The 25,298-nt window shown below is 46.4% G+C and overlaps 1 protein-coding gene across 1 annotated transcript; it reads right to left on the bottom strand.

Annotated features, from left to right (window-relative positions):
- Window positions 1-311: 311 nt before the first annotated feature.
- TNFRSF11A (TNF receptor superfamily member 11a) lies at window positions 312-25,255 on the bottom strand. Its single transcript, XM_072328587.1, has 10 exons — window positions 25,100-25,255; window positions 14,497-14,578; window positions 13,923-14,048; window positions 13,251-13,394; window positions 12,088-12,181; window positions 11,641-11,735; window positions 10,716-10,823; window positions 8,839-8,891; window positions 6,355-7,192; window positions 312-3,089 (listed from the first exon to the last, which is right to left on the bottom strand). Exons 1-10 carry the CDS (start codon window positions 25,157-25,159, stop codon window positions 2,722-2,724), a joined length of 1,968 nt encoding a protein of 655 aa, XP_072184688.1. The 5' UTR covers window positions 25,160-25,255; the 3' UTR covers window positions 312-2,721.
- Window positions 25,256-25,298: the final 43 nt, after the last annotated feature.

Raw genomic sequence — 25,298 nt, 5'->3', positions numbered from 1 at the left:
AGGAAGGGAATGGGCAGGTAGAAATGTCAACACTTTAGCAATGCTCCTCCCAGGTGTGCAGTCCCCTCACAGAGCGATTTCTCACCTGTGTCTGAATGTGCAGCAAAGCACAGATTAACAGCAGTTCTTGTGCATTCTGATCTTAATCCCATACTGATTTTCAATGGGGATATGAGTGGCTGATCCAGTGCCCTTGAGCACAAGCCCACTCCTCGTTTTCCAATGGTAATACAAAGGAAACATATTAATATATATATAATATATAATATTATATATATATATATTACGAAAGCCTATCCAGGAATGTTTTTATATTAACAATTTTATTTTTGTAAAAATGAGCAAGGGCAAATAATAACATATTTGATTCTTTCCGTTAATTCAAATCTTCACTCGTTCTCAAATAGGCCTTAAGATTCGTATCACCATTAGTTATGTGTATTACAATAGCAGCCAGAAGCCTCCAAGTTAGTGCCCGACGCACAAGGCCCCGTTGTACAAAGACATGTTAAACACCAGCCCTTGCTCCAAGCTGACAATGTGTGTGAAGTCACAAAGGTACAGAAGCCCCTTTTGGGGTCCAGGCCTAAGCAGCCAGGCAGAGACCTGAGGAACATGCGGCGCACTGCTAACTGTGATTGGGCTTCTTCACTTTTGCATAGACTCTGGAGGAAGACCAAGAATTGGACCTTTCTATGTGTTGTGTTTCCCATAAGGGAGCAGCCACAGTGCTGTGATACCGATGACTCTTTCCTTCATGCTTCCTGTTGATCCCAGTTTCAAAACCCACATGGACCATGGCATGAACCTGATGTGCAGTTCTGCTTCCTTGTCCCTACTGCATCAGTGCCTGGAGGATACAGACACAGGCCTGAAGAGGCTACAGCGAGGTGGTTACAGGATCCAGCAGGTAGCACAGAACAGTACCACAGAAAGGGCAGACTCAATTGCACACCTCCTTCAAAGAGGAAGAGCCTGTGGCCATCACTGAATGGCACAGCCTTCCTGCCTGGCTGAGCCTCAGGCCAGACGGCCTGCTTTCTTGAAGGCCACACAAAGGTGAAAGGGAGTCAAATTGGTTACATGCCCCCTGCCCCAGCAACCCAAGAGAGTCTCGCACAACTACGCTGAGCTTTCCACCCCAGCTATATAAACAATACAGAATTATTCTCCTGAGAGATGAGGGAGGCTAAAGCCATCCTTTTGTCCTGTGGATGAGAAGTTCACCATGACAGTGTTAGCTTCACGGGTTCTCTTCACCCTCAGAGCAGTTAACAGAGCAGCTATGCCATAAGCCTCTCAGCTTTACCACCTTTCTAGAGAGGAGCCCTCCGTGCGGAGATCTTTTCTGTCAGAGCAGCTCAGAACACACTTGACCAGAGATCCCTTCACTCTGGTAGGAAACAAGCACTGATCTTCCTATACATTCAGACTGAAGAAGGGCTCCTGCAACACTTGCACATGCAAGAGAACATCAGAAAATAACCCCTAGTCAGGAAACGTAAAACATACCACGATTTCTTCTTGGGGGTTCCCTGAGGCTCTTTTCCTTTCACCTTTCCACAGTGGCTGGTGGAGGAGGCTGAAGGATACAGGATCTGAATCAAAGCCAACTGAGTAGCTGACACTCCACTAACAACTGCTGTTACTCTTTGAATCCAGTCCCTTGGTCCTACAGCTCTAAGTGTGACAGTGGTTACGCTGATTTCAGCTCAGACAGGCTGAGCTCTGGAAATCGTTTCATGCTGCCTAAATAAAGCGCTGCTTATTAATGAAACTATCAGTGGGAATGACAAATTTCTGGGGGCAGATGAAGGAACATGTGCCTGACCCTGACCAAATTCTCCACCTTCAGGCACTCTCTCCCTCTCCTGCCACTTGGGAAATGTCTGCAGCTAGCTGTCCTAGGTCCTTCCTCCACCCGCTAGCCATTCTGTAGCTTCATGTCATTGACAAGATTTGTGCAACAGAGCACCAGGCACACACCGCTCACCTTCAGCTTAAGGGGCTTGCGTTCCTCTGAGGAGATGTAGTAAGGTGGCGGTGAATCAGGGTTCAAAACTATAAATGCTTCTTGTTCAGGATTAATCTGATACACTTTCAAGGCATATCAGTGCTAATTTGCCTGTTATTGTAACCCAAGGCAGTGCTATACTCACTCACACCCACAAGTTAGCAAGGGGCAGACAAGGATCTTGACTGTTGTGCTGGTTTAGGACCGGAGCTCCAGTTCCATTTTGATAGGAAGGGCTGGAGCCACCTACTCCATCCCTACCTTGCCAGGTGGGCACCAAGCTCAGCAGCAGAGGTGACCATTGCTTCCTTCCCCCATGGGAGGTATCGAGGAAGACTGAGGTCCCAGTGAAAGGGATAACCTACAGAGCTACTACATTCCCACCCAGTTAAAAAAAAAGCAACACCTTGGCCTGGAGCCCCTTCCCGCACACTGCCCCTCTCCAGGAGGGGACAACTGGTGATCCACGTCCTCCCTCTTGCCGAGTCCCCCAGACTGAGGGGTTTCTCTCAGCTGTCCCTCGCTGCTGTTTGGGAGAATCATGGAGAACTTGCCACCCTGTTGAGGAGACAGGCGGCCCGCAGGGCCTGGCCTCCCAATCCCAAGTCTCCTGGGGGACCCCAGGGCCAGCAACACTCTCAGAAGAAACGAATCTGTCCCAACAACTGGGATTTGGGGACGACCCCCTTGAGGGATAGTGTCTCACGTCAGTTCAACACCTTCTCTGAACTGTGCCCCAGCCTGCCCTCCTCTTGCACAGGTGGTGAGGCATCGCTGCGTCGGGCCAGGCTTGGCACTGGGGCTGTGTGGTGCCGTGTCCCTCCACTGCCCACTGGGATGGTGGCATGCAGCTCAGCACACTTCTCCTTGTAGTGCTGAGCATTGCCGGCGAAGGTCTCACAGCGGCTGGAGTTCTCCTCCTGCACTGGGCTGCTGACGTTCTCCTCGGCTGCCCCCGAAGCTGCAGCTCCCTCCTGGGAGTTTTGGCTAAGATAGACAACGATGATGTCTCCCTTGAAATTCATTACTTGTCCGCTGGAAATAAACGTGGAGTTACTGTTTCCAGTCACATTTCCTGGGGAAGGAGGGGGGAGAAAAGAAGACATGCATGATTAATATTTTCTCTCATGAGGAGGATGTTTAGCATGGTGAATTCAATCCGCTGTGATAGCTCTGCTTTTGTTCCATGATTTTTCCCTCGTGACACAGGGATGCTCTCGTAATCAATGCCTTCCATGGGGCTTTCTCATGACTTCCATTTGTGCCTCCTCAGGATGAAGCCTGTTGCTCCAGGGGGGCTGTCTGGGGCTTCTGGAAAAGCTGTCTCTATATACCACACTCCCACAAGCAAGAAAGCATGATAACCTCACCTTCACCTTAGAAAGGAAACAGCTATTAGCATGTTGTTTTCCCCCTTGGTAAGCCATCAGTCCTACCGTGTGGACAAATCAGCAGGTTTAATCAATAAATGCTGGAAGACTTAACGTCAGGCCATGCGGTCACAGTGCCCACATGGAATGGAGCTTATAAGATTACTGTTCACACACCACTGCTAGATCAGCAGAGCTGAGTGAAGACCTCATACGTTACCCAACTGAGCTTGGGCAGTACTGGAGCATCTAACAGGTCCTCTCAAGTAATCCTACTTCTTTCAGCTAAACCATCACACTCCTGGCTCTTCGCTTTCTTTCCAAGCACTGCCGATTAACACAAGGTGTCAATCGAGCACTTTCCACAGGGAATTTCCCTCCTAGCTTTTTCCCCTGTGTTCAGCCTAATTGCTTGCCACCAACACAACTCTGTTAGGCACCATGGGGATACACCAGTACCTGTTTGCCTTTACACGGATTGCCTTTCACTCATAAAAGGTACTGTAAAAGTTCACCTGAGCTCAGTACAAAATCAAGAAGAGTAAATGGACACAGGAACTCCCTGTGTCGCACTAGGAAATGTGCTTCCAATCAGAAAAGCATAAAGGATGCCCTCAGAGGATAAGTGAAGGCATTGCTCCCTGCAACATTTCAGCTTTTCGATCTCTTGATGATGTTAACTAGAAAGACAAATTTCTGTGGTAATTATTCACTAGGAATGGGAACAATGCATGTGATTAATTTCCTCAGAGCCATCTGATGTTGCTTCTTGTAGCTGAACTGGGATGGTGTGGGCTCTGAATGTGAAGGCTCTGCAAAGCCATCCCTAGCCATGAGTCACCAAAGTCCTCCACCACTCATGCCTTACGCTGAAGTCCTACACAAGGTCTGAGGTGGCCGTGATCCAAAGTTCCACATTCTGACTGCTTCCAGGCTCTGGGGGATCTGGAGAGGTTTTTGAAGGCTCATATCAATTGCTATCCATGAAGCCTGGAATGGTACCTGTCCAGAGGTTTCCTTTGGTGCTCTAAGCTTATTTCACAGCAGGGGCAGATGTTGCAATTTCTGTTGTCATTCTGAGTACTAAGAAACTAAAATCAAAAGTTCATGGAATTACCCACATCATTCTTCTTCCCATTTTTTCATCCACCCACTTTCACACAGTTCTGCCTTAGCACAACTGCATCCAAAGTGGTTGCTGGAAGAAGCTTTATTATGCACACATATTTATTCCACCTGGGCATTTCACAAGGCCCAGCAAAATGGGTGATCAGCACCACAGCTCCATCGGCAGCCCCAGCATGAGCTGAGGAGTGACACACCAGGGCACCACCACTCCACAGGCAGGCAAGGCCACTCAGCAAGGGACATCAGCTCCGTGCTGACTAAACCCACACTCTTTCACTGCCTACAGCTCAGCCAGTACCTCCAGGCAGTTACACCAAGGCTGGGGTGAACTAGGAACTCCGTATCTATGCTCAGGTTTCACCAGGTATCACTACAGCAAGTACACAGCCAAAGGTACTGACACAGTGAAAATCATATATAAACAATTGTGGTGCAGAGCGAAGATGGCATTTGCAAGCGCGTCACTTAAACCTGCTTGCCCTCATGTTCCTTTATTCTCTCTTCCTCTTCTCGAGCGACTCAGAAAGCAAAGCAGCACTTCTGCAGTGCCAGAGATGACTTGAGTTTCAGTAGTACCCCAGAGTCACCTTCCACAGAAACAAAATCCATGTTCTCTTTGCTACCTCTGAATTTCGTACACATCCAGCAGCGAAACTGCTTAAAGATTTCAGGAAACTGAAGCAGCAGCAGGAGTGCCCGCTCTTAGAAAGATCACTGCACACTCTGAGATTCCCGCACAGCACTGTATGTTTAGGAGGGAAGGGCCTTCAAAATTTCACTTGCGGGTCTTGAAAGTGTCACTTTTGGTCTCTGGCACTCTGACAAGAATGTCTGTGTAAGAAACGTTAAGGCATGATGTGGTTTTAAAGCAGGGCAACTGCTTATGATCGCTGTGTGTATTACAGTAACGCTGAGATGTCCCAGACAAAACTAAGGTCCCATTACGCTTGGCAGTGCACAGGCAAATAAAAACAGGGCATCGGTCTTCAGGAGATTATCATCTTGAATGACTAATTGGATACGACAAAAAGATTGCAGGCTTTTAATAACGAAGAAAAGAGACGGAAGTTTCATCCAGAAAAGGCTCATAACTTCCCGCCTTCAGTGGTTTTTATCCCGGCTTCCATTTAACTATTTTGCTGTATTCACTGAATTAGTAACTTAGGAGCCAAGCAGTAAACTGGATGCATCGGTGTTTCAAAGTTTAGAGACCGAGTGCTTATATTTGGAGAAAAAACATCAATTTGAAATTATTTTTAGGTCAATCACAAAATTCAATTATTTTTTGTTCATATTATACATACATATATATATTTATATATATAATTTCTAATGGATAAACACACACACACATATATATAAATTTGAAATGAAGAGGAAGAGCTAAAAGCAAAAGAGATCGTGGTCTCTCAGACCCAACTGTGACCACCAGGTTACAGCTCCAACCAGCTTCATGGACCACCACGTGATTGTAACTGGACCACATCCTAATGGCAAGGACAAAAATACACGCGCAGGCTGCAGAATGGAAAAACGCCCTTCGGAGTTATGCATCTCTTCTCACCTCAGCCTTTCGGTCACTACTCTCTCCTCTTTCTAAGTCTTCTCCTACAGAGATCCCTCACAGTGCTCATGCTACATGTGAAATTCACTATAAAAAATGAGCTTCCTCTTTCAGCTCTATCTTTCAGATTAGCTTCAGGGCAACTAAGAGAAAAAGCATCACTCTGTTCTTCCCTTCTCTCAGCTCAGACCTTCTGAATAATACTGAATTATTCAGAAGAAATTAGCACCAAAGTTAGCCCTACACGACTGTGTACAAGCCAAGCCTAATGGGCTTACCGGATGCTGGAGGGAGGTCTGAAGTGCTGCTGTTTGTCCCTGAAGTGCTTCTGTTTGTGTTCTGGTACTTTGCGTTGGTACCATCAGAACATGCATCTTCCATACCATGGTCACTTGCTAGAGGGCTCTGACCAGCAGAGAGAAAATTCAAGCCGCAGGTGCACTGTGTGTAGCATCCAGTTTCTGGGGAGGTGGAGGCACCATCGACTGCAGCACAGCAGGGTCTGCTCTCCTTTCTGGGAGTCTCCCTATATGAGATGCCACACCTCACACAGATCTTCTCTGAGTCACGGTTCATTGCAAAACAATCTGTGTCTTTGCTGTCAATTTCCTTTGGGCAACCGTGGGAACGCTGGCAAGATTTCTGGAGATATTTGTCCATGGTGGTGTGTACACCATCTGCATCGGAGGAAGGGTCGGAGCCCTGAGGGATGGACACATCCTCTGTGCTCCCGATCCCTGAAAAGCACTGATTTAAGCTATCGTTCTCCCCTATCTCCACTGGTTCTGAAAACAATGACAAAGTTTTACTGTCAGGTTGACTCAGTAAAGGTAAATAATCGGCAGTATTGAGATCTTTATCCATATATTCATCTTCCGTGGGAACGGGGGAGAAATGGTCATCATTGGTCTCAGTCCCCACGGAGATCTCTTGGAGGGTGCCCCCAGCCCTGCAAGGCGCCGTGCCTGGGCTGCCATGCCTGCACGAGGAGTGACCACAGGGTGAGCTCCCAGGGGCAGGGGAGCCAGCAGGGCCCAGGAGATGCATGTCTTCAGAGAGCTGCGGGATGGTGGTGCTCGTTATATTTACAGTAACGTATGCATCTCTAGATGGCTCCTGAAAGAAAGTTGAAATAAAACTGTATTTAATAAAGAAACTGGCTGAAGCTTATTTTCTGAACGATGAAGAAGCAGACATGTCTGAGTGCTTCCTCAGTGTGGAGCTCGTGGGATTGAATGGCATTGCTGAACTCGATAAAACTTAATTTCGGATAATCCAGTTGGCTAGCTCTTAAGAAGCATAGAATCATCTTGGTTGGAAAAGACCTTCAAGATCACCAAGCCCAACCATCAACCAGTCAAGAGGGCACCTGAGAATCTAGAAGAGCTGCTGGATTCTGCTGTTTCTTGTGGACACTGGTTAGAGCTACCTAACTGCTTAAAAGGTTGGTAACTCCCCTGAATAATCTACGTCTTTGAAGGGCTGTTGATCTGTGAAGACCTCACTGTGAGCAAAATCTCTATTAGTAATAACAGAATAGCTATAGAAGTAATAACTGATTCAAATACTGGATTGATGCAGAGATGGGCTAGAAAAATAGAAGACAGACAACGTTGCTTTAACCTCCAAAACTTTCAGACAACAAATGCAAACGCCTGTGACATCTCTTTGCCAGTAGTTTTACAGTTAAGTTATATTTTTGGCTGAAGCTCCATAAAAAAATAAAGGTTTGGGAAATACTTCAAGGGTTCCCTTCAGTTCCTGCCAGTCATGCGTAATGATGGGTATTTGGGAACCGCTACCTTTCATATCTAGCATCTGTTCCCTTCCTCCACAGTGGAGGACACAAAGCAAATGCTGCCAGCCACTAATTGCTGTTGATTCACTCCTCTGTCCCAGAGGATCCGAGCAGCTGCCAGTGCAGGACATTGCAAGAACACTTATGAGACAAAAGAGTAACTGCCTGCTCAAAAAGTTGCTGGGTTTGTTTTCTTTTTCGTAGCAATGAGATGTTACCACATCTAATCTAGACAGAGCTCTTAGACTGGCAGGTGGGGCAATGGAAGAGCATACACCTGGGAGCTCAGGGGGACCTCAGTCCATGTCCCTGGTGTCAATCAGACAGTGCATATGCATGTGAATCCACGCTCCCAACCAAGAGTTTCAAGAAAGGCCATCTGGGGCTGTTTCAGAGCAAAACCCTTTGGAAGGTCATATGCTCTTCACACACAAGGTTTTCAGTGACTGACAGAATTAAAGGGCCTTGTGGCCATTTCCTTTAGCTGATGGCTCCGTTCTTAGTTCCTTATGTGTTCAGCATTCTTGGTGCTGTTTCAAATCTAAGTCTCCCTCCCATGAGGACTCTGGTATGTAAAAACGTGCAACTCAAGTTAAGCTTTTCCCAGCCTTAGAATTCAGAAAGGCTGTCTCCTAGGTGGGAGTCTCAGGTGTTCACTGACTTGGGTTCACATTCAACTTTCTCTTCTTATGGATATTTAATCATCACAGAGACTGTTACCACTGTTAAAACTGGCTGAAACCAGAGAGCAGGTTCAGAAGCTATTTGAGAATGGTGATTTCATAAGCCTCACATTTACAGAAAAACAGAGTAAAAAAGACAAAGCTGTAAGTGGCTTTTGAGAAGCTCAAAACTCATTTTCTAGCCAAAGACTAACAAGAAGTCTAAAGTAAAGAGGGGGTGTCAGGAATGCTTTGAGGAAAGCATAAAACAGAGGGAAAAATCTTAGTGCCGCTGACTTTACCTTTGTTCCTTTTATCTGGCTGCACACCTCGTTAGCCCAATTCTGTAGATCTGCTGTAGGGAAAACAAAGGAGTAGCTGTAACACAGAGAAGGCACTGAAACTAGTCACAGACCTAAACACCCACAGTCATTCATGACCCATAATATTATAGTAAATGAAAACCAGCAAGACCGCTTTTTCTGACTGTTCAAGTGTCCCAGCATCAGGCTAGCTGAGGATTCATTCTAACTGGAACAAGGATGTATTTCTGTGGAACAAATGTTTCCAGTCTCCTAAGATAGATCACATTCAACTGTGTTCCACATCAAATGGGGTTTCTTTCCTCGTCACATGTCACCACACTATGACTGGCCTGATACCGACCCACTTGGAACTGTGCATTCTATTTCAAGATAAGTCACATGGATGGCACAAAGACCATTCCCAGACAGGAGTGAGGAGACCAGAGAGAAGAGGGTAAGCCACTGAAACCACGGGATGGCAGGCTCAAGTACAGTGTGCTCCACTTGACAGAGATGTACTTAATTAGGAAACACAGCTTATCAAAGTATCTCCTACGGAAAAGCTTCAAGACAAATCATGCTTTAAAGCTGTTTTATAGTGTTAGCAATTCTTCTTGCTTTCTATTTATGCATTCAGGAGATTGTGCAGGGCTTAAGTTCTGCTTTAAGCTTGTACTGTATTTTTGTATATCTGAAGATAGATAAGCCACTTAGCCCCTGTCACTTCCCAGCAATGATTCTGTACCTCTGATGTTAGGTCTGCATGTTTACAATCAGTCCCCAAGCAGGCAGAGTTTCTTCCTGAGCCTGCAAGTCTCTGGGACTCTAATTAGAAGGATCTACTGCGCAAAGGCAATGAAAGACTGTCACTGCAGAGCAGCAGGTCAATAGGAACATTAAGTAAAGAGCACTCTCCCCTAACCTGCTCTGCATCATAAGTATTTGCTTTGCAAGGAGAGTCACCATTTCCTTCAGCCCATCCCAGGAATTCCAGATTTAGCACAACCCATGTTTAGTGTGGTAAAGACAGCATATTTCTAAAACATGGGCTGAAAAATACCTTACAAGGGTTTCTGCCTTCCCTTCCACTGCTCCCAAAAGATTTCATAGATTTCTGGGGCTTGGGAAAGGAGATCAAGGGAAAAAATACAGTAGGAAATGCTTTCCATGTTTAGGGGAAGAAAACAGAAAATGAGGAGAACATTAAGACTATGTTCTTAACTGTGAAGACCCAGATCTTAACACAGATTTGAGTAACTGAAGGAGATTTTTCTGTCCTATTCACAATATATTAAAAATCCAATGTTATCCAGTGTATAATTGCTAGATTTAAAAAGAAAATATATACATATACTATTTAAGCTACTCCTCCTAGTATTCTGCTAAAAACATTGCCTCTATCACATTTTAAAATACAAATCAGTCTTGAAGTCTACATTTTAACCTATCCAAATGTGGGGATTAGGGGAGGAAAGAAAGCAAGGAGAAGGAGGCAGGAGGTGGTGAAGTCTCTCCCTGCTTCCCTTTGGCCATGGGCTCTGCTATGCCAGGCAGCACAGAGTTACCATGCTGATACAAAATCCCCCATTCCCCATCATACATGTTGTGGCTACATCCACCCTCAAGGCGCTCAACTCCCTGGCACAGTTGGCTGCAGGCAGAAGCTGAGCAAGATGCATTATGCATAGGTGTAATACACTCCCTGCCTATAGGAAAGATTTTCAAGCCTGGCTTTGTGCTAGTCAAGACATCCATATGGACAGGAATTCAAAAAAAGCTCCTGAGTTTCACATCTTGGTGGGTACCCATGAAAACAGAGTACACAAAGGGACACGCGGCTGTCACATTCATACATAACATTAGCTATCACGTACCTGTCAGCTTTTTTCCCTTATTCTTGTAGTATACGATGAAGATGACAATGCCAATTAGTGCCACAAAAAATGAGATGACAATCAACACATACAAGATCTTGTTTGTTCCTGTAAGGTGTAAGAAAGATAATCCCATCAACATGTTGCTGTTCTCAGCAGTATCACAACCCTCGCTCCTGTCACCTGCTTTTCCACAGGAGAGCCATTTTACTCTTCCTAATTGATTTTCAGTTTCTATAACAAGGACCACAGCTCTAGCGCTTATGGAGTTCTGCCACAACCAGTCTCATTAAAGGTAAATGGTACAGAGCCATCTCACTATTTACTGCCTGAGAAAGGTGTGACTCAGCCACACTCCTCTAAAAATCCTCTTGAATCCACCAGCAGACTATGGGCTGTGCTTGCTCTGCCTCAAGATGAGAGGGACACATAGCTTGTGGAAGCTACAGACTTCAGCCAGCAAAATTTTGCCTTCATCTAAGAACCTCTGCATGCCTCCTGGGATAGAGAAGAGGGCAACTGGCAAGCAGAGAGAGCTGAGAACATCAGGCACTGCTATAAAGGAGACACGAGGAGAAGTTGGTGGCTTTTAAACAGTTCACACATACAGAAACTGGCAGGCTGACAAATGAAAGAGCAGTAAAGGTGATGGAAAAATCATGGATGCATAATAGCAACACTGCTCACCATGAAGCTTCAGAGAGAGGTGTGAAGCACTGCTTAGCACTAGGCAAAGGCCCTCGAGCTGCTAGGCTTCAAGAAGTCATTAAAGGTAAGATTTCGCAAGAGCTCTGTCTTGGTCTACAGCTGCTTCCCATTGACTCATCCACAGTGGGAAAGGAGTTAAGTCAGCCAAAAACTCTAGTAAACATATACTCCTCCTCCCTGCTACTTTCTAATAGATAAGCTCTATGAGGACACATACCATATTCCGGTTGCTCAGTCATCTTCTGCTTTGTACAAACTGCATCAGACTTATCAGTCCCAGGGACTATTTCTGCCAATCCCAGAGCTGAGCAGCTAAAAAGGAAAGACAAAGAAGCTAGAATCCCAAAGAAGGAGCTCATCGTGGCTCCTACACTTATGCAGAGTAATACTTTCTGTTGTAAAGTACTCTTGCATTTCTCCATCCTGAAGCTCAGACACCTTTATCTTCACCTATGCCAACTCAACAGTTGTTGTCCTCGCTGTCTTTCTCCCAACCCAAAAAGACTTGTGATCCAGCATGCGAATGCCCTTATTGCTATCCTACCAACCAACATCTCTATACATGCCACTGAGAAGCAGAGACACTCCACTGAAAAGTGTGTTTTCTCAAGCTTCTCACTGCCTTGTGGCCATAATAAGCTTTTTGGAAGGCAAAGTAACTTACTTGGTCCAGGATTTACACTCATCAGTGGATGAAGCAACCTCTGAGAAGTAGCCTCTGGGACACGGCATACAGTGTGTGTCCTTGTCTTGTTGCACTGTGTGTAGCAGAGGAAGAAAAACACAACAGCTGAGTTTATGTGAGTTCTTTCCAAGCGAAGGGAAGGTGACTATGCTCCCACACCCTCCCACTCCACCCCCATCCCAAAAGCTTCTCTAAGGATAGAAAGATCTAAAATCATATTAAACCAACAGTGACGGTCACACATAGACATAAAGAAGTGCTCAGGTGAGATAAGCACATTCCCCTGCACGGTCAGAATAAAAAATGACCGGGCACCATTTCCAGCTATTGCAAAATAACGCACTGTTCTCACATGTATCTGCTTCCACTAACTTCCTCTTGTCAATGCTACAACACAGGCAGTGACGTTAACTTGTGTTGTCACTTTTGTGAAGCCACAGTAAACGAAGTGCTGTATCAGGGTTTGCTAGATTGCAAGGAAAACACCACCACTCTGCTCCAGGCCCATGCAGCATTTTGTCCTCTACTGCTCTACTGTGTGCTGAATTTTTGGTGGTCGTTATGCTTGGTACAGCTGTTTCCAGCATCCATTACAGCGCTGAACTTAACCATCTCCATTTTCCACCCACAAAATACCTGCATTTTGCTTGAACTAAATTACCTGCATGGACTAAATTACATGTTTGTAATAAGTTTTTGCATTGCATGTCACCTAAAGCAAGGAATACTTGCGCTATCTTAAAGGTGTTTATTGCTTTTAACTCATAACATCACAGAATGGCAAAACAGCCATTCGATAAAAACTGATTTCAAACCTGACCTCAGCAACAACAACCACCAGTGGACCACTTCTTTGAACCGGGGGGAAATGCATAAACTAATGATCCACACTCAGGCACCTCAGCAAACATTAGAAATGCACTGAAGACCTTGCCATTATTGCCATGCCCATGTTAAAGCTGGCAAACCTCACTTGATCCAAGATTTTACTTTAACTACAAAGGCAGAAGCCTTTCATATGCACATAGTCCTGGAGAGCTGTACACAGTAGTAATGCTCTGAGATTCTACAGTATCTCACAATGCACACGATGCAGACCAGAGCTGGATATTTCATTTGTATGTCCCCTCTCTGTATCTTACCAGGATGCCCAATTCCAAACCCCGGAGCACAAATGGTGTTTCTCTGACAGCAGTCACAGTCCTCGTCCCAGTGGTAACCTGTGGTACAGGCACACTGCCGCTGGAACGTGCTGTTTCCCGGGTTCACCTCTTTCAAAGCTTTTCCTAGACAAGAAAGCAGATGGCAGTAAATAACAAGCCTTGAGTTCATAAACATCATGTTCTACCTATTTGCTTTGCTTGAATGCCAGAGGTGAAACCATTCGCGTTAGAGAAATCTTTCAAGAAGCGTGGGAGGCTCTTGATCAGCATGGGGCACCTCACTGATTGGGCTCCTGAGCAATACTATTCCTCATAGCAGAAAATAAACAAAGCTTTTGCAAGAGTTAGACAAGGGCAGAAGTGAGTGCAAAGTATGCTGGGCAAAAGGACAGCCATTAATATCCAAGTCACAGGGAGTGAACGGCCTGACTGAAGATAATCTTATCAGGATCATGAAGACTATAGCTGCAGTGTTCAGCAGAGCATAGAAGCAAAACTCTCTGGTGTCTGGGGACTTCCCCATCCACCAGGGTCTTGTGCAAGCTCAGCCTTCATTGCCACGTATCCAAAAGGAGCATATTCCCTAGTCCACTTGCCCATCTCATTCTTCACTAATTTGGATTAAAAGGTTCTTCATTATGAATAGCTCACCTTGATCACATATTTTATGTAGCAAGCATTTATCTTCTTCGTTCCAGACATCCATATACTCGTTCGGGCCACACGGCTGGCACACGCTATCAGAAGTCTCAGTGCATTTAGCAGACATATACTTTCCTGTGAAGGAGACAAGGACAAGCAGATAATCTGCAAGCTGCACACCATTTCTCTGTGCACAGGGAAAATGAGATGGGCCAACACTGCTGCACTACTGGGGACAACCGTTTCATTCCCACTCATTTCCTCACTCAGCTGACAAATCAGAGTGGCACTGTGAAGCTCATGACATGGGAGCAATCCCATGTACATGCATGAAGACCAAGCTACTTTACACCATGTGCAGTAGTAAAATGTTATCCCAACAAAAAAATTGCTATGGCTTTAGCTGAGGTCAGTGGGACCGCTTCTACACTAGAAGGCACTTGTGGGCCTGAAATTACACATTTGCAAGGGTATGTGCAAATAGATTGGCGGAGTGATGAGAGCAAGTCGCCCTATTGACTTCCACAGCTGTTTCTAGGAAGCTTTCTGATTACCGAGGCAGTACAGCCCAGTACTCACACACCTGGCTCACACTTCTTGCAGCACCGTCCAGAGTATTCATAGTGTTGTTCACTTTCACATGGCTGAGTGCTTTGTAGTGACAACTGGAGAGGGGAAAAGACAGAGAGGACATGAGACTCAATATATACCAGAAAAGCTTCAGAGCTACCTCTTCACAATGTTGACAGAGAGAAGGAAAAATTTCCTCCAGTGTAGCATTTTGGGTAGCTGACCAATAAAGCATAACACAACAATGATGACCTCTTCATAGAAAACAACATGTATGCGCAGGGACTTGCGATACAGCCAGGTGCTAAATCAATAATATCACCATCTGACAATTGTCACAAACGTTGAGCATGCTATTTAACGTGTTTTGTGGTGTGTGTTTTTTATACAATACTCTATCATTTTGAACCTATGACCTCAAAACAGTTGTAAAAAAAAAAAAAAAAAGGAAAAAGAAAATAGATGTTGACATAATTCTGTAGTCCCTTCCACATATACGGCCTCAGATCAAGACCTGGGCCACTGACAGCTTTAAAATATGGTATTTGGCGAACAAATACAGTGAATTATTTACACCCTTTGAAAAGAAGAAGTTCTCGGCTTCCCACCGGAATACACAACAGTCCTGGCTAGTCCCACAAAATGCCGGGCCTTAATTCTCCAGCTTTTTATGGCTCCCAAGCTGTTCTGTAGAGGTGACCTCATTTAACTGAGGCAGCCATCCACCGAGGCGATACAAACTAAGCCGACAGCCTTCTTTCCTCTCCAAATCCTAAAAATCCAACACAACCGATCCCAAACTAACCAGGTGAAAGTGCTACACGTGAGGCCTTCACTTTGGGATTCTCCTGGCACTGGTGCTCCAGCCAACCTCCACATCTTACATCCAGTTGTTGATCTTCCAATTGGTCAAATGACTCCAAATCAGCTCATAGCAAGGAATTCATTACTCATTACAGCTAACCGCCGCTACTGAAATCTCATTTACTTGATTTTTTACTTGGAGAAAGCTGCACCAGGACTTCTGCTGCTGCTCAGCAAGAGTTTTTGTTGTCTAATAGTGTACAAAAGTACTATGCCTGCTGATAATTGGTTTTATTCCACTACTGAGTGTCTTCCCCTGTTTTCCTCCATGTCTTTCCCTCTCCTCTTTCCTCCTTATCTAATCACATCCACTGCAATATCTTGAATAGAAACTATTTTTCTCCGAGCACCTTGACAACTTCTAATGCTGGGAACAGGTCTAGTGACTTAAAAATGACCAAACAGGAACACCACCTCCTGGCTTGGAGTTTGAGCCATGAGTTGGCCCATGACTTGTAAACACAAAACTATGCCTGAAACAGAGTAAGTATCTCAAGTCAGAGCTTTTGAGTTTTGATGCTTTCACTGGTTATAAACACCTTATAGCCATTTTTTTTTAATCACAACAACAATCCCACGTGATATTAATCTTTTGTCTTATTGCTTTCTTGCCTCTTTCTTTGCACTCATAAGCAGTATCCTGCTTTTTGATTAGATCATATGTTTTTAGGAGCAAAGATTGCATTTCATGTTTGCACAGCACCATGCACAAAAGGGTCACCGACCCTATGTGACATAAATAAGTTCTTCCATACTCCTAAAAGCTTCTGTTCTGTTTTATTCCTGATAGCCACCTTGTTCATCTTCCCGATTACCTGGACAACAACCAGTGCTGGTGAAGTAACAGGTGGTCTAGGAACAGAAAGCTGGCCAGGCTGGCAGCTGAATGGTGATGCTGCTCAGCACCCCAGGAGACACTCTGAAAATGCTCCAGCAATCCAAGGAGCTAAAAACAAGCTCAGCAGAATGGGGCTCGTGCTACACTGCTGAACTGAGCAGCAGAGAGAAAAGATCTTGAGCAATCAATTCCTATTCCCAGCAGTCTGAAGCGGCAAGAAAAGCAGTGAGGCCAAGGATGGATCCAGCCACTTGCTTTATCAACAGAATGTTCTTTTCTTCCTCGTTTGCCCCAGATTGAAAGTTCCTCTTTATAAGAAAAGGCTAAAAACTGAAGTGTCAAACAAGGGCAAAGTTGTCCCGTTTAAGGAAGGATATGCAAATCTGCTGAAGGGCATTCAGCAGAAGGGTTTGGAATAATTTCTGAGAACCAACACTCATCCTGAACAGAACAAACAACCCAACCTCCTCTGCGCGGAGGCCAGCAGCATATGCTAATTGCTCACTACCTTTTGTAAACTGCTTTGGACCTTCCTGCTCTGTAGCACGAAGAGGGCTATTATTGCAACATACTCCCAGCTGCAGCTGCGTAAATCTAAGCTCTGTGTCAATAAGCATTCTCCTCTGTGACTGCGTCCTTCCCCTTTTCAGACAAGGCAACGCATTTACAAAGCTGCAATATTCCCTTCTTTCATTTATCTCAATGAAATAAAGACAAAGCTATCAGTGTCCATTTGCTAACTCCCTTGTGAGCTCACAAAGGTGAGAGATGCCAGCCAGACACGGACTGGCTGGACCTGCTGAGCGTGAAAGCAGAGCATGGAGAGGATGGGAAGGGAAACAACAGAACCTTCACATGGTTCATTGGGTAGATCCAGTGGTCACGAAACCTTTTGTTAACAGAGCCCCATTGAAGTTAGGTAGTTCCATGTTCAATCATCTGCTAGAGGACTGCAGTGCACTGTCAAACAGGACATCAGCTTTCTGTAGGGTGCAAGAATCCAATACTAAGAAGCACATGTATCCAATACATTCCCAGCCACAATGTCCATCCGAGATAGGGAAGTGCAATTCACTTCATAGAGGATGAACTCAGGCCTAGAGACCAGATGGCTTCAAAAGGTGACAGGAAATTAGTGGCAAAGCAGGAAATGGAAACAAGTCTCCAAAGTCTTAAGCTTGCCCTGTAAACCCTAGGACACCCTTCCTCTCATCAGGCAAGGGTGATTTTGACATCATGGGGCTCTTTAGTGAAGGGGTCTTTCTCTCAATTGATTTTGGGCAGCATGTTCTAAGGGTCCTTAGAAGGAGGGCTGGACTAGAAGAACTCTGGAGGTCCTTTCCATCCTCAGCCATACTGTGATAAACACTTCCTCGGAAGAGTAATACAAGAATACCCAGCAGGCGAAGAATCCAGAGAAAAAGGAAAAAAAACCAACAACAAATGTCCTCTGGGCTCAGTGGATTGTCAAAGGCTGTTTGGTAAAGCATGCCAACACCTGCTTACCTTCAAGCACATGAGTAGCACCACTGACTTCCTTGGAGAAACATGCGTGCTCCTGTCAAGGTTTGCAGGAGGACTGTTACAGTGCCAAGCTCTTTTTTCCACCTATTTGTTGAAAAGAATGCTAAGCAAGAGTGTGCTTGTGCTTGTAGGGTCAGAGAACTTCAATGAGTCAGCTACAAAGCACAACCATGTTACTCAGACCTTGAAAAAACACACACACAGGTGCTTCTGAAAGGGGAACCAGCAGCATTCAGATTCCTGTCCTCAGGCTTACGGAAATATTTATTCTCGGTGCTGTTGAGCAATCGGATGAGAGCAGAAGCTGTGTGTCATGGATGCTAAAATTACTTTCTCACTCAGATGAATATTCAGAGAAGATAAAGTTGCACGGGCCTCTTTCTTTTAAAAGAAAAAATCTGGAAGAACAAGCTCGGGGGTTTCCACAGCCTTTTTCCCATGTCATTTCTGAACAAGAACCTGAGGCCTTAATGGGGACTGCTCATTAGCGATTATCTTAGTTTAGAAAAGCTGAGACGTAAATGGACACGCCAAGGCCTAACTACCTCAGGATGACACCTTTGTGCTCGGTGTGGTTGATTCTGGAGAGCATTCAAGACGTCCGTCATCATTTCACTGAACAAAGCACATTCTTTCTCCATTTAGTACTGCAGACCCGAAGTACCTGTGGGAGAGCAAACTCAGGTGGCTCCTGCCTTGCACACCGCTTGTTTGGTGAACTCTGGGACATGAACGTACCCATATGACTTGCTTTTGAGATTCTTAGCCACACTTGCTTTACAACTATAATAACTCTATGGCTCCCTGGGCTTTATCTGCCTTTGTCAATAGGGCTGAGCTCTGACCAACAGTTTCTCGGGTAACCTGAAGTAGACCCTGCAGCCTCAGCACCTCGGCCTTCAAGCAGGGACAGGCTTCCCTGCCGATATAAAAAAATGAAATTAGGACAGCACGCAAGTCACCACCACACAATTCCAGTTATTCACTTGCAGGTCTGTAATTCAACACAAAAATGTCAGATTGTGAATGAAATGCTTTTGGTGATGTCAACTTTCCAGTGACCAGTAAACCACATCACAAAACTACCATCACGTGGTAAAATATAGCCGGGAAATGGCAACGGCTACCGACTAAATATTATTTCAGTCTTAAAAATAGGTCTTTGAAACCCTGCTAGAGCTTGAATACCTACGGAGACCATAATGAACACGAAGAATAAAACAGATAATAAAGAGATTAAGAGAAAAATGTAACTTGCAACCAGAAAGTGGATAAGCAGTGGTCAAAGCCCAATCCTGACTATTCGCATTGCCTTTTGGTTTTCACGTGTGGCAGAAAGCAAACATCTGAGCAGCAGGTCATGCTCCATGGATGGGGAAGGACCAGCAGTCAGCGCTGCTTTGAGTGGGCAGACCATGCAAAGAAGTGCCACACAGACCACACTGGCAGCAGCATGCTGAGAACCTCAGGGATAGCAGATGGGAGATGGCCGAGAAGATAGATGGCAGGGCTGAAAGCAGCCAACTGAGCACGTCCATCACACAGCTTTCTTCTGCAGGCTGAAAAATCGCCATCACATGCACAGCAGTGGTCATCCAGTTTCAAAGTCATCTCCACACAACAAGCTCCAGGCTTGGACCTCTGTGTATGGTGATGTGTGTCTGTCAACACAGGGCAAACCTGAATGCCTCAGCTTGCAGGTCCTTGCTGCCACAGTCACTCAAAGACCGGCAGCTACTAGGTAGGGTGCTTTAAAGATGAATCAGAGAGCAGAAACCCAAAAGCCAACCAAACCAAAATATTTAACAAAGAAGGTTGGTAGCAACACGGCAGTCCCTAACAAGCAGGAATAAGAACGTCAGAGTAAGGACATAACCAAAGCTTTGACGTGCTTGTGAGAAGAACTGCGAGGTCTCCCTTCTAAGTGAAACAGGTGCAACAGCACCGCTTACAAGGAGAGCTCAGCAGTCTCAGCCCTACAGGCACAGTGTCAGCATCTCACTGCGAGTAACCTTTCACCCATTCACACTTACAGTAATAATAATAATAATGATTACATAAGGCACTAGAGACACATTTACAGGAAGTGCTTTCCCCTTGCATTTTAGTTCAGAAGATTATTTTTCCACGCTTGATCAGCTGAAGTTGAATCTTAACGCAGAAATAACCACGAGAGATTTCCAGGGTCCGTCTGTACTGCCTTCATCAAGAAGGGATCACTGCATTTACAAAAGGATGCAGGATTGGGATGAGAAATGGTTAATTTACTCTTTTAGTGTCACCATGAAGAACCAACTGTGCCGGGGCTCAGCCAAGTCAGCAGGAATACCCCTCCCTGATTTAATGGGGATCTGGCTGATTTCCATGATAAGCCTGCTTTACTACACGCAATACTATAGCAGGGGAGAGCTCTTTTCTTCCTGTGAGAACAGATTCATGGAATCATCTCATTGTTCTTGCTGCAGAGCAGTGAAAAGTTACAGAGAACACGACGCTTGTAAGGCAAAACTATCTGGTGCAGCAAAATAACAGTCTCAAAATAGATTCCCCTGTGTGCTACATAAGCAATTTTTAAGACTTCATATGAACATAGTGGCACATTTTTCCCTATCTGTACTCCAGATTAATAGGTTGCTTAACAAAACTTCGCAGTATTTTTTTTTCCATGTGAGACTTTTGCTTTTCCCTCCATTTTGACCGCTGACTAAATATACTCTGCACCAATCTGCAGTCACAAATGTTGTTCTTTGTCATTCTTGAACAGATCCTATACACTTCTTTTTCTTTTGGAGTAGCCACAAAGTGGTCAGGGTGAATGACCTCACTTTTTTTTCTTTTACCCCTCCCCAGCTAATTGGCTCTTGCAGGGTGGATTAAACCAGCCAGCTTGGCTCTACTACCACCGGCCTCTCTTGGTCCCTGCCATTGGGGTGGGGAACAAGGACGAGGGTTCGGAATGGTATGGTGGCCGTGGGCTACAGGATGTATCTGCTCCCTTCCCAGCAGGCCTTCCTGTGACTTAGGTGAGAAGTGCACGGTGCTCTAACCTGCTGTGATTAATGAGTCTTCAGCTGTGTTTGCAGCCATGACATCCTAAGTGCTGTACAAACAGAGAAGAAAGCCAAACCCTCCGCCCAGAGAGCTCATACCCAGCACAGACAAACAGAAAGGTAAGTAGTAAAGGGAGCAATGCAGAGCAGCTGAGGTAGGTGTGCAGGCATAGGACAGAAAGCAGAGTGTTCCGGGATGCCTAGCAGCAGTTAGCATGGCCCTGTGGAGTGGGGCTGAGTCCAGCACAGTGCCCACTGCCATTAAGACACCATGTCACAAGCACGATGCCTTGGTGTGGTGACAAATGGGGAGTGACCCACCAGGGCACCTGCACTTCCTTGGAGCCCTGACACGTAGCCAAGGCCACCCCTGCAGCCCACCCTGCAGCTTTCAGGTTGCTCCATCCCACATCTGTGTGAACTTTGGGCTGTGTTTAAAGAAGTGTAAGTCATAAAACAGGGCAAGTTCTTGCAGGCAGACTATTGCATTACACAGAAAGAGGCCTACCCAAGTCCATAGTGCAACCTGGTTAAACAGCACTTAATTTTTATACTGCATCTATAACACACGAATGTTTGCCTTTGTGCTTTCCATCGGTACTAATGAGCCATTCTCAGAGCAGCTGCAGCAGAAGCCAACAACTCAGGGGCTGGCACATCAAGCTTCCAATGAAAAGAAAGGGCAGCCTTTGCAAGAACACAGCTGCAGCTGAGGACTCGAGGAACCATACAGCCCAGTTTCCCTCTTCTCCCCACTGCCCACCTCCAGTAAGCTCACCAGGTTCATTTGGGTTGGAAAGAACCCTTACAGGCCACCTAGTCCAACTCCCCTGCAGTGAACAGGGACATCTACAGCAAGATTAAGTTGCTCAGAGCCCCATCCAGCCTGGTCTCGAGTGTCTCCAGGGATGCAGCATCCACCACCGCTATGGGTGATCTGCTCCAGTGCTCACACCCTGCAAACAGTGGGCTGGATGAAGAGCTGGATTCTGCTGTGGTGGGAATTACTGTACTTATTTATTTGGAATACAGACAGGGAACCTTGCTGTCTTGGTCACTGCAGATGCCACCAGAAGCCCCGGTCACACTGAGGGGAAGTGGGCAGGGAGCAGCAGGACAGCACGTGTCACCCCTTCACCGCATCTACATGTGTCCCTGCTACAGCGGGGTTTTCAACATTTCAGTTCAGAGAGACAGACAGGCGCATGCAAAGACTCCTCTGAGCAGTGCTAAGGCATAAATGCCAGAGGGCGACGCTCTGAGGTTTCTGTGACTTTCTGTGCCGTAAACGACAAGGGCTAGTATTGCTACAGACAGCTGACAGGCTCTGAATTCTACTGACTTGTGGAATGTGGTGAAGGTTTGTTTTGGTCCTGTCTGTGGGAAAGTAGAAATTACATCAGGAAGATGATGCTGAACATGAAAAGAGAAGCAACACCGGTTTCTTAAACCATGCTTTGGTTTGGTTTTCTATGCAGTGCGTTATTCCTCTTACATGTGGTACTGTAAAATGTTTTTCATAGGATCCGGGAGACCTTTAAAGCAAGAAAAAGTTCTCAGGTGCATTTCCAGCAAAGGCATTTGGGCAAATAAACTACAGAAACGTTTACACTGTTAACTCCAGAATAAACCCAAGGCTTTTGATGAGTTGTTATAGGAGAATAAGACTTGATGTTACATCAGGCAACTGGGTTACTGCATATTTGCAAATGGACATACTTTAGGGCTTTAACCCCGCCTGACAGAAACAATTAAGCTGTTCCTTGCTGTGAAGCAAGGAAAGGGATGTGACAAAGAAGACAAGCAGACTGTATCTCAGGAAGCCAAACCCCGCGTCCTCTGACAGCCACCCAGGATGCATCACTTGGAAAGATCATCTTGTGGCTGAAGCACAGGACAAGGAGGGTGAGCTTTGCTCCTGGCAGTTCTGCTCCACGCTCGGTGTGTGACCTACAGCAAGTCACGAATTCTTTGTTCCTGTTTCCTCTTTGGCGAAAATGATGACGATGATAATGTCTGTTCTCAGCAGCGCTATGAGTACCCATTAACTTACATGTGCAAGTGTTTCTCATTCCTTACAGGAAATACACTGCAGATTTTACTGTCACCACCCACCCACCATATTAATGGTTCTGTACTAGCACGAGTGCATCAGGCAAACTTCAGCCCAGCTGCACTGATTTCTCACAACCGGTTCCATCAGAAATGCCCACCCCTAAGGGGATCACAGTGCCACCGTTCAGCCCAGTCAGCCAAAGGAGAACCTGGAGTGCTGCCTTCTGGACTTGCCACCTCTGCTCCCAGTTGCAGACAAGGTATTAAAGTCAACCAGCTCTCCAACAACGTATGGGTTTGTTTTTTTCTATGCAAACTTAATGCTACAGATGTCCTGGAAACCCTTATTATCTTGCTTACTTGTCTGGAGCATTGGCTCTGGAAAGATGCACCCCATACACTTTACAGACTCAGAACTAAGCACATGTTGAAAGCAGAGAAAAGACTTCACTTATTTGTCCCAAGTAAATACAAGTTCCCTGTTTTGCATCCTCCGAAAAGCAATGAATCGACAGACCTACTGGCTTCTACATCAAGGTATCTAAAGCACGGGATCTGAATTTCCAAGGTTAGAATGCAGCAGGTTTTAGGCAACCAGGAGATTCCAAAGGAACAAGTGCCCCAAAACAAAACAGCTCCAGAAGGAAGAAAATGTCACGCGAGCAAAAACACAAAGACCAGTGAGGTCTGCTCACCTCAATGCACTGATCACAGTTCTGAAGAGCAGGCAGAAAATAGGCAGACAGAGGTTACAGATAGGAGATGGGAGAATCCACCCAAAATCTATGATGGGCAAGTCTCTTTTGAAACATGCAGGCTTGTTCACATACATATGGAAGACACCTGGGAAGCAGCAATTTAAGAGAAGCCTAAGGGGTGAGAGTGGACAGAAAGAAACATATATTTTGGCGGCGAAAAAAAAAGGCTCGTGTGGTTTCAAGGCAACATATTTAGGAACAGAGATCCAGAGGGAAGGCTCTCAAGGCTATGTGGTCAGACATTAAATTGTAAGCTGCAGACAGCAGAGGCTTTTTTCTTCCTCTGTAATCTCTTTTCCTTGAAGCTGCACCTTGCTCTCAGGGAGCCCAACCACGACCCATGTTGAGGGAGGCACTTCAAATGACACTCACACCTAATCAAGACTAATGAGAGAGAAACTGTAGAAGTTCAAATGAAAGAAGAGCACATGGCTGCCAAACAATGATTAATGGGGGAAATAAAGTGCCTGCAGCATTAAGCGGGATGAAAAACCTGCTAGCCTAGAAGGCCCTGAATAACCTGGAGAAAGAGGAATTATTTTTAAGTAGTTTAATTAAAAAAAGGTAAAGTGAGAGCACCTCCCTAATGAGGAAAGGCTGTGAGACCAGGGACTACTGTTCAGCCTGGAGAAAGCTGAGGGGGGGATCTTATCAATAATTACAAATACCTAAAGGGTAGAAGCCAAGTGGATGGGACCATGCTTTTTTGGTGCCCTGCGACAGGCAACGGACGCAAACTGGAAGATAGAAAGTTCCATACAAACACGAGGAAAAACTTCATTGCCATGAGAGTAACACAGCACTGGAACAGGCTGCCCAGAGTGGCTGTGGAGCCTCCTCCGGTGACACTGAAAACCCACGGGGACGCTTTCCTGAGCGACCTACGGTTGGGAACTGCTTTTACCAGCGGGCAGGACTGATGCTCTCCAGAGGTCCCGTCCAACCCCTGCCGCTCCGTGAGCTCCTCGGCACGGCGCTGAGGAGGCTCAGCTCCAGCAGGAAGGGGTCTGCGAGAGCGGGGCGATGCCACCGACCCCACACGAGACGCAGCCGGCCCGCGCTTCGGGGATGGTCGCGGACAGCGTTCTGCCCACAGGGTGCCTCGCTGCCACCCTTCCCCTGTCGGCACGGAGGCTGCCCGCTGCCTCCGCACTCTCAGGGCCGCCCGGGCCGTGGGCTCCATGCGAGCAGCCGGGCCACGGCCCACGCCCGATCGGCGCAGCTCGCAACGGCGGGGGCCAACAAGCTCGCTCACGCTCCCCCGGAGTAAATCCGAGCGGCAGGGTGGAGCCTGCCTTATTTTTCGCTCTACGCGTAAATGCGACCCCTCAACAGCAGCGGGCTGCCCTCCCCGCCGATCCCCTGCCTTCGTTGGAAAGTATCAGCGTTTTCAAGAAGCAAAAGGCGCTCGAGAGTTGCGAAAAAGAAACCACCACCACGAAAGAGAGACAGAAAGGCAGAGAACCGAGGCGGGCGGGGGTAGCAGGGCACTGGGGAGTCATCCCGCCGTCTCCGCGCTGCCCTTACCTGCGGGCGTCCCGCGGCGGCCAGGCAGAGCAACGCCAGCCAGCCCGGCGGGCCCGGCATGGCGCCTGAGCCGCGCTACCGCCGGCCGGCACAGCCCCCGCGTCCCGGCGGCGCGGCCCGGCGCATGGGGCTGCCTACTTCTCCTTCGTGCCGCCCTTCCTCTCAGCTACGCGAGGGGAGAAGAGAGAAGAAGAAGGAG

The sequence above is a fragment of the Excalfactoria chinensis genome, chromosome 2 (assembly GCF_039878825.1).
Source record: "Excalfactoria chinensis isolate bCotChi1 chromosome 2, bCotChi1.hap2, whole genome shotgun sequence".
Lineage (NCBI taxonomy): Eukaryota > Metazoa > Chordata > Aves > Galliformes > Phasianidae > Excalfactoria > Excalfactoria chinensis.
The sequence above is the reverse complement of the archived record's forward strand: the minus strand, read 5'-3'. Positions and strand labels throughout refer to the sequence as shown.